We start from the raw sequence: 13,891 nt of genomic DNA on the forward strand, positions 1-13,891 counted from the left end.
TTTACTATTTGAATTTTTAGAGGAATTCATACAAAGGACTTTGGTTCTTACCTGTTTTCTTAAAATTGTTTTTCAGGCATGAATCCTCAATGATGTCCCGACTAGCTGACTGGAGATTGCGAGCCTTGCAACTAGTTCCTGGGTTATGACAGAGTGGCTCTATTGAGATAGATGATTTTTGTTGTTCTAGACTATTTGACATTTTTATTAAATTAATAAAGTTTGAATTATTCTTCATTTGATTCAATGCACAGTTTTGTTTGTGATTTGGTATGTTAAATCTGTGAAGCCCCGGATCCTTAGGTGAGTTTCCACAATTGTTTAACAAAAAAATTCCACTACTTTTATGAGGGTCTATGGGGGTCGCTACAATCACAACACAAGAAAAAATAATTTTCCATTCCACAATTTCATGAGACAAAATTAAGACCTATAAGGAACAGAACATGGAAAGATCAAAGAATAATGTAAGGATCAATTTCCATCAACAACTTTGAATCTAACAGATCCACATGGTCAAATAGGTATGAAATAAAATGTTCTAAATCAACAAACACACTAACTTGGTAAACATGGGGCAGTTTTTTATGGGGATCAACTAGTATAATGCAATAAGCATGAATTCCTGAAAAAAGAAAGCCCCGTGGTGGGCAATGCATAGATCTTTAACTTTTCTATGCAAAGGCACTCAATTTAGCAAGTATGACTTTCCAGGTGATATAGCTCCTAGACATTTATTAAAGCACCAAAAATCTTTTCTAATTTACCAAAAAAAAAAGAACATGCAAAGAGCCACTAACATCATTTTAGATTTTTCTTTAACTAAAACAAAATGTCTTTTCAGAGACATTGATTACCTTATTGTTTTCTCCCATGCTTGATACATTTTTTACCAAGTGGGAAACAACAAGAATTTCAATCACTAAGTCTCTGTGCTACCAAGCACCATGTATTGGGCATGCTTTAAAAGAGCCAAGGACTTAAAAAGATTTTAAGACGACAAACAGCAAGGATTAAAAATTAAGCAGCATCTTCACCCACAGAGAAAAAAACTCAGAGACATCTACGATGCATTTTATTAGAATATGGATCGAATAAAGGTCCAGTAGAGAATCCATATCCGATACAGCTTCTTATACATGTATGTGTAATATGTATTTCTTGTAAAGGGCAGTTTTGTCCATGTAAAATTGTTTGTAGCCCTATTAATCTTAATGAAGGATTAGTGAAGCATTAAGAAAATAGTGGCTGCCAATTCCCAAAACGCCGAGTTCTCTCTCTCTCCTCTCTCTCACTGATTCCTCGATTCTTTCAATGGTTTTATCATGGTATCATGAACAGCGACATCTCTGGGCGTAAGAAGGTTCTTCATCGGGAACGTGAAAAGTTGAGTCCTCCTCCTCGTCATTAGGTCAAGTTTTCTTAATTTTATTCTTCCATTTCTTCCTTCTTGTCGCACGCAAAAGCCAAGTCCTTTTCTATTTCACGCGACCCATTCTGGTCACGTGAACCTCGTCTGGTCTCCCTCTACCGCACGTTTTCCTGCTTCACGCATCTCGTCTGATCTAGATCAAACTTGTTCCTTCCTCATATGTCCTCATCTCCCATACCTGGTTGAATCAGATATGTTGTGCCACTTACACAGATCTGTTGTTCTTGTTCCTTCTTGTAGTCTTTCTCTTCGTTTGCTCAAGCTTTGCTCAAGCATGTAACTCTTTCTCTCGAGTGAATGCGCAATAGCGATTTCCTGTGTTTTTGTTTATCGTCAATAGTGATTTACTGTATCGCGATTTAATGTGCTTTCTGTTTATCGTCAATAGCGATTACTGTGTTTTTGTTTATCGCCAATAGCGATTTACTGTGCTTTCTGTTTATCGCCAATAGTGATTTACTGTGTTCCTCATCTTCCTCTTACCTAATTATTTAAAGTTCTGTTGGGACACAATTTTTCTTTCTTTTCTTTGTGTGCCAAGTTCTGTCATAAAGCTGCAACTTTACGATATCAGTCCAATTTATGTCGTAAGGCTGTTTTCTGTCACAATCCTGCAAATGGATAGTTCAGTCAACTCGGGCCTTTCCTCCAATTTTCTTGGGCAGCTAGTTTTCGAAAAGTTAAACACAAATAATTATTAAACTTGGAAGAGGCAGATTACTCATTTCATTCGCAGTCAAGACCTTTCAGGTCATTTGGATGGCTCCACTCCACCACATGCAGAATTCATCACACAAGAAGCAAAAGAGGATGGAGGTTTGTCAAACATCATTCGCAACCCTGCATTTGTTGGTTGGATGAAGCGCGATCAGGCTCTCATCGCGTACATCCTTCCACATTATCATAAGAAGTATTGGTTTTTATTCCTGATGATTGCACAGCCAAGGCATTATGGGAGACTCTAGCTCAGACCTACTCTCAGATATCAGAGGCTAAGGTGTTATTTCTCAAGCGTGAATTTCAACTCTTAAAAAAGGGGACAATGATCATTATTGAATTTTTAAATCAAGTCAAGAGCATCACAGATCAATTAGCCATTGTTGGATATCCAATGTCAGATAAAGAAAAAGTGCAAGACACTGAATGCCATGGGATTAGAGTATCACGTTCTTGTGACTTCTTTATTGTGCTTGACGACGTTACCTAGTTTTGAAGATTTACGTGCTAAATTGTTTCAGTACGATATGTTCTTGAAAAGCATCTTTGATGCCTCAACAGGACAATCATCCATGCATGATGTTCTTGCCACGGGGATAATTGTTGATCGTGCACGAAGATGGCGTGGCAGAGGTAGGGGAGCACAAGTTCAGGGTGGTCGTGGTTTGCTACCTACACCAAATGTCACTCCCAACCCATCAAAGAATGTTCCCACGTGCTACCAGTGCAACAAACGTGGCCACATAAAAGCCAATTGCTGGTTCAATCTTCAAAATGCTCAAAACCGCAATAGAATACAAAATAATAGAAATGTTGTTGCATCAGGATCTACGGGTACCTTTCGGGTCAGTGATGATGCTAAGGATCTTCTATTGTCTGCTATGGCTAACTTGAACTTGAAACAGAATGATGATGGAATATGGTATGTAGACTCAGGGGCAACAGCTCATGTCACTGGCAATGCAGGTAAGTTCTCTACTTTGATCTCCTATTTTGGTAAATCTAATATTGTAACTGGAGATGGGACTCACCATCCTATTTCAAACGTAGGCAACGTTCTCATCCCTTTGTCTGAATCTTCATCCATTCCTCTATCTAATGTTGTTCATGCACTAAATATAAAGAAAAATATTGTCTATGTTTCTAAGCTTGTTGATTCTACCAATTCTTCCGTTGAATTCACTCTTACTTTTGTCTTTGTCAAGGACCTTCAAACGAAGAAGTTGTTCGCTAAAGAAGAGCAACGTGGAAACATGTATATCTTCAATGAAGATCCTGCCTCCAGTGTTCTGAAGCCTCCCAAGTCCGATTACACCTCTAGAAGTATTTTAAGTATAGCCCAATGTAATAAGCCAGAACTTTGGCATTCCCGTCTTGGTCATTGTAGTCAAGTTTTTATTGAAAAACTAGTGTCCAATGGATTTCATCCAGAGTCTATTTCTCCTTCGTTGAAGAATAAAATGTGTTCCAGTTGTCAGGTCTTCAAAAGTCATGTACTTCATTTTCATCAAATAAATAAAAGAGCCTCCATGCCTTTTGAGATAATATGTTCTGATGTTTGGGGCCCAGCCCCCAATCCTTCCTCTTCTGAAAGTAAATATTATGTATCCTTTATTGACAGTTTTTATAGCTTTACCTGGATATTCTTTATGAAACACAAATCAGAGGTTTTTCTCATCCTTCGTTGTTTTCAGGCCTACGTTAAAACCCAATTCTCTCAAAACATCCAAATTCTCCAATGTAATGGAGGTGGTGAGTATTCCTCCAAAGAATTTTTAGATTTTCTCCAAGATAAGGGATACATCGTAGAGTTTCTTGCCCGTACACTCCACAACAAAATGGAATTGTTGAACGTAAGCATAGACACATTTGGAAAGTGCAATGAGCATGATGCATGGTTCTAATGTACCTATTAGTCTTTGGACAAAAGCTTTTCATACTTCCACTCATGTGATAAATCGTCTTCCTATGCCTATTCTTAAAAATCAGTCTCCTTATTATATTCTCTTTGTTGACCATCCTGATTATGATGAGTTACGAGTTTTTGGATGCACATGTTATGTTCACATTGATAGATCCATGATAACTAAATTTCAGAACAAAGCCTCTATATGCCAGTTTGTAGGTTATGCAGATGAACACAAGGGTTACAGGTGCTATGATCCTGCCAATAGAAAGATCAGAATTTTCAGAAATGTTGTTTTTGATGAAAATAGTTTTCTAGGAAATAAAGCAAAAAATAATTATGAACATATTGACAACAATGATAATTGGTATAATCCATGGCTCAGTGTTGAGCTTATTTCACAGGCTGGGGACTATACTACTTTGACTCCTGAAAGCACAAATGATGAGACGGTTTCAGATGAGGAATCAAAGACAGAATGTCTGAGATACAAAGGAAATGTCTATACCAGGAGACTCAAAGAGCGAACAGATGTGCCTACTGGAGAACACGTGGCATTGTCCAATGATAGAGAGGCACCAAGAAGATCAGGCAGGATAAGGCATCCCATCGAAAAGTGGGTGAGTTATGATAATTTTTCAATGGATTTTCAGGTTTTTCTATCCAAGATCGAGAAACACGAACCACTTGGTTTTTGTCAAGCCATTCACTCTAAGAAATGGATTGAAGCAATGAATGAGGAAATCGAGGCACTTCATGAGTGCCAAACATGAGAGATAGTTGGACGTCCTCCAGATAAAAATGTTGGCTCAAAATGGGTTTATAAGATTAAATATAAACCGGATGGTAGCATTGAACGATACAAAGCACGTCTTGTTGCCAAAGGTTTTACTCAAAAATACGGTCAAGATTATGAGAAAACTTTTAGCCCAGTGGTGAAAATGGAAACTATTCGTATTATTCTTGGTCTGACAATTGAACATGGGTGGACCCTTAGTCAGCTTGATGTTAAAAATGCATTCCTGCATGGGGATTTAAAGGAAGAGGTCTACATGGAGCAGCCTCAAGGTTATGCAGAAGGAGATCCAAAGGAATATGTATGCAAATTAACCAGAGCATTGTATGGCTTAAAGCAAGCCTATCATGGTTCGAAAGTTTCTCCTTAGAAATTCAGAACCACGGTTTCATCTGTTCCCAACTAGATCATTCTCTATTCATATACAAAGATGGTGTTAAAATGTAAAACTGTATATATATATATATATATAATAATAATATTATATATATATAAATATATTTTTCATTTCTTTCTTTTCTGTAACTTTTTCCCTTTATTTTTTATCTTTATGTCATCTAGTTCAGTTTGAACTAGAATGATTGTTGCTAGTCAAGTCCTGTTCAGACTTGACTAGCAATAGAGCTGCTGGACACAGTCCAACAACTCTATTGAGTCCTCTTTCAATTGTGTATATAAAGGAGTGCAGCCCCTCTTGTATTCCATCCCAATGCTTCTTAAGCAATTGGTTTTTCATATCAATAAAGAATACCTTTTTATTTTTATTTTGTTTTCAGTTATACCCTTTTTAAAGGTTATGCCTTAGTGTCATTCATGATACTTTCCCTTGTGAATCTAATCTCGTATTTCGAAGATCCCTATTTCATTTCATGGTATCAGAGTCGCGAAAGTACTAGATCTTGAGAAAAAGATGCATCGATTTCTGTGCTCATTTGCAAAAGTGTTCGCCACTTGAATAAAAGTGTTTTATCACTTCATTGGGGAAGATTTCACATCTTATTGTATTGTATTTTCTTCTTTCTTTTTCATTTCTCTTCTCGTTTCTCTTTTATCCCTATTCATTCTCTCCTTGTAATCAATGGATGCCTATGACACTAAGCGATACAAACTATGTAACATGGGCTTCAATCATGAAGCACCATATATGGGGAAAAGGCCTATGGGGGATTGTGGATGGTTTCAATTCGGAACCTAAGCTATCTCTTACTAAAAAGGAGAGAGATAAAGAGGTCCCTCTATCGGAAGAAAATCAAGGTTCTTGCCTCATACAAGAAGAAATGGAAAGAATGGAGAATATCTCATGCGAAGATAATGTCATGGCTTATCCATAGTGTTGACATTAAAAAATGCTCAAGTTTTGCCAAATTTGATCATGCCGATAAGGCATGGGAATACCTTAAAAATATGTATTCCCTTAAATATATTGCCATGTGTGCAACCTCCAAGAAAAAGTTCGAATGATGACACAAGGAGACAAAACTATTCGTGAATATTACAATGGGTTGTCTGAACTTTGGGAAGAACTTTCTCTTTTAAAACCAAAGTGGCATTGTGCCGAAGACATCGAGCTTTGTCAGAAACAACTCGATGCTGAACATTTTTACCAGTTTATCACTGGATTAAGGTCGGAATTTGAAACAATTACGGCCCTCCTTCACCGGGAAAAAAATTCTTCTATTGTTGAAACTATTGAAGAGTTAACAATAGAAGAAGATCGTCTCCGAAAATGTTCTTCAAAAATTGAAGATGATTCTGTTTTAGCCATGTCTAGACCAGAGAATCATGTTTGATCATATAGGCCTCCTCACTTTAATCGACAAAATGGTGCCTATGATAAGAAGAAAGATATTTGTCATCACTGTCATAAACCGGGACACTACAGGCCACAATGTCCCAAACTTAAGGAGCTGAGAGAAAAAAGAGTTGCAATTGCTGGATCGGAGCCTAAAGATCAGGATGCACCAGTTTCCCTGGCCCAACTAATGGAGATTTTTCAGCCTCTCATCAAAGGTGCCTCTTCCTCGTCTGAAGCTTCAACCGGCGCAGCAGCCTCATCTTTTGCTGATCTAGGTAAAATTTCTTGACTCATTGACTCTGGTGCATCTTTTCATATGACCCCAAAAAATCAAAGTCTATCCAAATGTGTTAAAAATAAAACAAGTGTGTTAAAGGTCTTTACTGCTGATGGGACTTCTCTTGAAATAGAAGGAATAAAAAATTTTGAAAAAATTTATAAAACAAAGAAATTTTCTATTCCAGAAATTAGACATGTTCCCAAATTAAATTTAAATCTTTTATCTGTATCTCAAATTTCTGATTATGAGTGTAATATTTCATTTTCTTCTCATGGTTGTTGGGTACAGGATCGCCAGTCAGGCAAGCTGATTGGGGAAGAACATAAAGAATGACTCTATTACATGGATTTTTTGGAAATGTCGAAGAAAGTTTTTTGTTATAATATTCAGAAAATAGAGTTGAAACTGTGGCATAAGAGATCCGGTCACCCACGTATAGCCAAAAATCCAACATTTTCCAAATCTAGGGAAATTATGTAACTCTGAATCATTTGAAAGATTGTATTATCGGCAAAATGAAAAGATTATCATTTCAGAAGAGAACATTTTTCTCTTCAAGACCACTTGAATTAATACACTCGGATGTTTGGGGTCCTGTTATTTTTGTCGATGATTTCTCCCGACATACGTGGATTTACTTTCTCAAACATAAGTCTGAAGTATTTTCATACTTTCAAACTTTTCATAATATGGTTAAAAGCAAGTTTCAAAACGATATTGCTATTTTTCGCACATATTCAGGGGGAGAGTTTTTATCCACAGATTTTCAAAATTATCTTAAATTGCATGGCATCACACATCAAAGATCTTGTCCTTATACACCTCAACAAAATGGATTGGCAGAACGAAAACATCGTCATATTATAGAAACCACTAGAACTTTATTAATAGCAAATCAAGTCCTGAAAGACTTTTGGGCAGAAGCTGCCTTAGCTGCCACTTATCTCATTAATAAGATGTCATCTTCTTCGTTACAAAATATCACTCCCATTGAAAAATTTATGAACATTTCTCCAGACTACTCTAGACTAAGAATATTTGGGTGCAAATGTTTCATATTTACTGACAAAAATGATAAACTTCCCCATCGTGCGATTCTATGTGCCTTTTTAAGATATGCTGAAAATCAGAAAGGTTATAGATGTTTTGACTTCAAAAATAGTAGACTATATGTGTCGAGAAATGTTTCCTTTGTTGAAAATGAGAACTTTGATTTTAGAAAATTAAAAGACGTCAATGAGTATTCCTTTTTGCTAGATCTAACATCAACATCTGATAAATATGACCATGACTGTAACTTTGATGATGATCAAAGAATCATTGATCTTAATCATAATGTTGAAAATATAGAAGTTCATAGGGATACTAGTATTCAATATTCCAGGCGACAAGAGTCTAATCCTCTATGTGCACTTGAAAAATATTCTAACATTCCAACTAGACAATCATCCCGAGTCTCGAGGCCTCTAGAAAAGTTTGTATCATACGAGTCCTTCACGTCCACATATAGGGCAGTTATTGCATTAATTCACTCATATGAAGAACCATCCACATATTTTCAAGCAAAAAATGATATTAAATGGATAGAAGCCATGAAAACTAAATTAGATGTACTTGAAAAGGCTTCTACATGGACTATTCAAGATATTCCTCCAGGGAAGAAAACTATAGGATGTCGATGGGTTTATAAAATTAAAACCAAGAGTGATGGTACTCTTAAAAAATATAAAGCCCGATTAGTAGCCAAAGGCTATGCCCAAGAATATGGGATTGATTATGAAGAAACCTTTGCTCTGGTGGCTCGTATGACAATTGTCTGAACTTTAATTGCTTTGGCTTCTATCAAAAAATAGTCTATTTTTCAAATGAATGTCAAAAATGTCTTTTTAAATGGAAAGCTAGTTGAAGAAGTATATATGGAACCCCCTCCTGATCTAAGTATTCCTAAGGGTAAAGTCCTTCGCTTAGAAAAAACTCTTTATAGACTTAAACAAGCACCAAAAGCTTGGTATGATAGGTTTAGTCGTGTTATGATTGATATTGGTTTTCAATTCTGTTTAACTGACACTGCTTTGTTTATTAAGAATTCTGATGCAGGGATCATTGTGCTTCTTCTCTATGTGGATGATATGATCATCACCGGAAGCGATAAACAGGGAGTTGAAACAATCAAAACACTTCTTAAATCTCATTTTGAAATGATTGATTTGAGCTTGTTGAGATATTTTTTAGGCATTGAAGTTGCTTATTCTCCTAGAGGATATTTATTATCTCAGACTAAATTTGCTTTTGATATTGTTTTCAGGTCTGGTATTACTGATGATAAGAAAGTTGACACTCCAGAAGTTGTTAATGTTAAAATAAAGATTGATGATGGAGAACTTCTTGCAGACCTTACTCCTTACAGACAACTTGTTGAGGCACTTTCCTATCTATCCATTACCAGACCAGATATAGCACATGTTGTTCATACAGCAAGTCAATTTCAACATGCTCCTACTTCTGTTCATATGGGAGCAGTCATGCGTATTATCAGATACATCAAGTCCTCTCTTTCACGAGGACTTTTCTTATCTTCCTTCTCTTCTCTTGATTTAATTGCATATACTGATGCTGATTGGGGAGGTGATCCCAATAACAGACACTCAACCACTGGCTTTTGTGTCTTTTTAGGGGAATCATTAATCTCGTAGAGGTGTAAAAAGCAGCAGAAGGTATCTCTCTCATCCACCGAAGCTGAATACAGAGTCATGGCAACCACGACCATGGAAGTAGTTTGGCTCCGACGACTGCTTGCTGACATGGGAGCTGAAGCAACAAAGGCTTCACAAATGTGTTGTGACAACAAAAGTGTGATCTACATTGTCAGTAACAGAACATTCCACGAACGCACCAAACACATCAAAATGGATTGTCACTACGTCAGAGAGGAATATCTATATGGGATAATTAATTTGCCATATGTCACTTCAGAATATCAGTTAGCAGACTTCTTTACAAAGCTTCTCGTTGCTCCAAGATTTCACTTTCTCTTAGACAAACTTTCGCTCATTGTATCGTAAGTTTGAGGGGGAGTGTTAAAATGTAAAACTGTATATATATATATATTCCATTTCTTTTTTTTTTGTAACTTTTTTCCTTTATTTTTATTTTTTGTCTTTATGTCATCTAGTTCAGTTTAAACTAGAATGATTGTTGCTAGCTAGCAATAGAGTTGTTGGACACAATCCAATAGCTCTATTTAGAGCCGTTGGACTGTGTCCAATAGCTCTATTGAGTCCTCCTCTTTCAACTATGTATATAAAGGGGTGCAGCCCTTCTTGTATTCCATTCCAATGCTTCTTAAGCAATTGGTTTTTCATATCAATAAAGAATACCTTTTTATTTTTATTTTGTTTCCAGTTATACTCTTTTTAAGGGTTATGCTTTAGTGTCATTCATGACACTTTCCCTTGTGAATCTAAGCTCGTATTTCGAAGATCCCTATTTTATTTCAGATGGTACCACTGTGGTTTTCTTACTTATATATGTTGATGATATTGTGATCACTGGCAATGCTCCAGACTACATTCAGCGAATTAAGGTGCTTCTAAGTATGCGGTTCAAGATGAAAGACCTTGGGGAACTGAGATATTTTCTTGGCATAGAGGTGGACAGGCAGGATAGAAAAATGCCATTAACTCAACATAAATACACCCTTGATCTTCTAGCCAAAGCAGGAATGACAGATTGCAAACCTCTGCCTACACCAAGTGTTGTAAAAAAAAAGCTCAGCATTTGTGATGGTGAGTTGTATCCTGATGCAAGCAAGTACCGCAGTATAGTGGGCATGTTGCAGTACCTCACTTTTACCAAACCAGACATCGTATACTCTGTAAATCAAGTATCTCAGTTTATGCATGAACCGAAAACTGGTCACATGAATGTCGTCAAACGTATTCTTCGTTATCTAAAAGGCACGGTGGGTGATGGACTCACATATGTTCAGTCTTCATGAGGGACACTAAAACATGATATATTGGCATACACAGATGCAGACTGGGCAGGGGACTCATATGAAAGGAGATCTGTTTCAGGTTATTGTGTTTTTATTGGAAAAAATCTTGTCTCATGGAATAGAAGAAAACAGAAAGTTGTAGCAAGATCTAGTACAGAGTCAGAGTATAGATCTATGGCAGCTGCCACAACTGAAGTAACCTGGATTAAGCATCTACTTACAGAAATGGGAGAGAATGTCTTAAGTTCAACTCTTATGTGTGATAATAGAAGTGTCATACAAATTGTGATCGACCATGTTGAACACAGTCGAACTAAGCATATTGAGATTGACCAACACTTTATCAGACAAAAGATAGTAGACAAAGAGATTGAACCAGTTTATGTGTCTTCTGAAGACCAAGTCGCTAATGCGTTCACAAAATGTCTCACAAGTAACCGTTTCTGGTATCTGAAGAACAAGTTGCACATGGTTTACTCCCATGCACAACTTGAGGGAGGGTATTAGAATATGGATCGAATAAGGGTTCAGTAGAGAATCCATATCTGATACAACTTCTTGTACATGTAGGTGTAATATGTATTTCTTGTAAAGGGCAGTTTTGTCCATGTAAAATTGTTTGTAGCCCTATTAATCTTAATGAAGAATTAGTGCAGCATTAAGAAAATAGTGGCTGCCGATTCCCAAAAGGCTGAGTTCTCTCTCCTCTCTCTCTCTCTCTCCTCTCTCTCACCGATTCTTCGATTCTTTCAATAGTTTTATCATGTATTGAGCATGCTTTAAAAGAGCCAAGGACTTCAAAAGATTTTAAGACAACAAACGGCAAGGATTCAAAATTAAGCAGCATCTTCACCCACAGAGAAAAAAAACTTAGAGACATCTACGATGCATTTGACTATTTCAGATCTTAAACCTGGAAGGTTCTTCAATAATTGTTCCAAAGACTTTAAATCTTGAATTAGAGTTCGGAAAAGCCCATGCACTTTTAGAGCTTATGAGGATGTCAAGTCTGAGGAAATGAGATCCCACATTCTCAGAGATGTCCTTGATCACATAAAAGCCCAAGGTAATCAAACACCATAAAAGGGGCTAAGGCATAAAATGTAGTGTATGCACCATATACACTATCCAAACAATGATATCATTTTGGAAAAAAAAAGTCTGAACAAAGAGATCCTAAACGCAGACTAACAAATCTTGATCACTTTCTCGGGAAATAGTTTGTCAGTAGTCTACTCAAAATAAATACAAATGGAGAAAACGAAGCAACCAATGTCAACCTTGAATATCAATATTTAAAACATGAAGGCAAGCTAATTGGGCAAACCTTTGTCAATTGTCCTTTGCAAAATAATTCTGGTCTTTGCAACGGAAGCATCACCAATTCCTTCAATGTATCTTTGACATTTTCCAGGGCTCCAATGTCATCAAAGGTTACACCGATATCACTTGGAGGGATGACATCAGCCAACAGCCTCTTCTCAAATTCATTCTCCGTGACCACATCCTGCTCAAGTGAAATGGCAGAACTCAATAACAGTTATGAATTCAATAAGGTCAGTTTATGTATAAACCAACCATTAAGGGTTTGATCAGTAAAATATACAGAAAATGCTCACATCACAGGATCGTAGAGACAAGCACTAATTGCGGATAACTTTACAAGTATATGACATGGTCATTCTTGTAAAAAAAATTAGATTAAGCATATTTAATTTCATGTTCAGTATACAATACATAAATATTGGTCAAGTGCAATATTTCTGATGAAAGAAAAGTGATCATACTGTAAGACACTGGAAACTGATATACAGTGTTGTGAAAAGTGTCGAGGCGTAGCGAGGCGCTCCACCAAAAAACCGAAGCGAGGCGTAAAGCGTAAGCCTCAAAAAAAAATTGAAAACTTTAAAAAATTTATAAAAAATAACTAAAAATACAAATAAATAAAGAAATGCTTTATTGATGAAATAACAACCAATAAGAAATAGAAAATCTCAAATGAGTACTAAAAAATATGAAATTAACATATAAAAGTAATTAAAAACAGATTACATAACTGGAAAATATATGAAATTAACCAAAAAAAGTTAAAATACACTAAGAAACTGATTACATAACTGAAATAACTGAAAAAAATATGAGATTAACCTACAAAAGTTAAAATATATAAGATTATTCTAAAAAATATGAGATTAACATATAAAAGTAACTAAAAAATGATTACATAACTGAAAAATATATAAAATTAACCAACAAAAGATAAAATATACAAAGAAACTGATTACATAACTGGAAAATATATGAGATTAACCAACACAAGTTAAAATATATGAGATTATTCTAAAAAATATGAGATTAACATATAAAAGTAACTAAAAACTGATTACATAACTAAAAAATATATGAGATTAACCAACAAAAGATAAAATATACTAAGAAACCGATTACATAACTGGAAAATATATGAGATTAACCAACAAAAGTTAAAATATATGAGCTTATTCTAAAAAATATGAGATTAACACATAAAAGTAACTAAAAAACTGATTACATAACTGAAAAATATATGAGATTAACCAACAAAAGTCAAAATATACTAAGAAATTGATTACATAACTGAAATAACTGGAAAATATATGAGATTAACCTACAAAAGTTAAAATATATGAGATTATTCTAAAAAATATGAGATTAACATATAAAAGTAACTAAAAACTGATTACATAACTGGAAAATATATGAGATTAACCAACAAAAGTTAAAATATACTAAGAAACTGATTACATAACTGAAATAACTGGAAAATATATGGTATTAACCTACAAAAGTTAAAATATATGAGATTATTCTAAAAAATATGAGATTAACATATAAAAGTAACTAAAAAACTGATTACATAACTGAAAAATATATGAGATTAACCAACAAAAGTTAAAATATATTAAGAAACTAATTACATAACTGAAAA

The 13,891-nt window shown here is 35.3% G+C and overlaps 1 protein-coding gene across 3 annotated transcripts in view; it reads right to left on the reverse strand.

Annotated features, from left to right (window-relative positions):
- The window catches only part of LOC149846124 (uncharacterized), a 45,353-nt gene that overhangs the window by 7,942 nt on the left and 23,520 nt on the right, over positions 1-13,891 (reverse strand). For all 3 annotated transcript variants that reach the window (XM_089996188.1, XM_089996189.1, XM_089996190.1), the window contains one exon: positions 12,251-12,430. In XM_089996188.1, coding sequence (XP_089852314.1) covers positions 12,251-12,430 — 180 coding nt within the window. The remainder of the gene's footprint in view (positions 1-12,250; positions 12,431-13,891) is intronic.

Source organism: Nuphar pumila, chromosome 2 (genome assembly GCF_984573655.1).
Source record: "Nuphar pumila chromosome 2, dmNupPumi1.hap1.1, whole genome shotgun sequence".
Classification (NCBI taxonomy): Eukaryota; Viridiplantae; Streptophyta; class Magnoliopsida; order Nymphaeales; family Nymphaeaceae; genus Nuphar; species Nuphar pumila.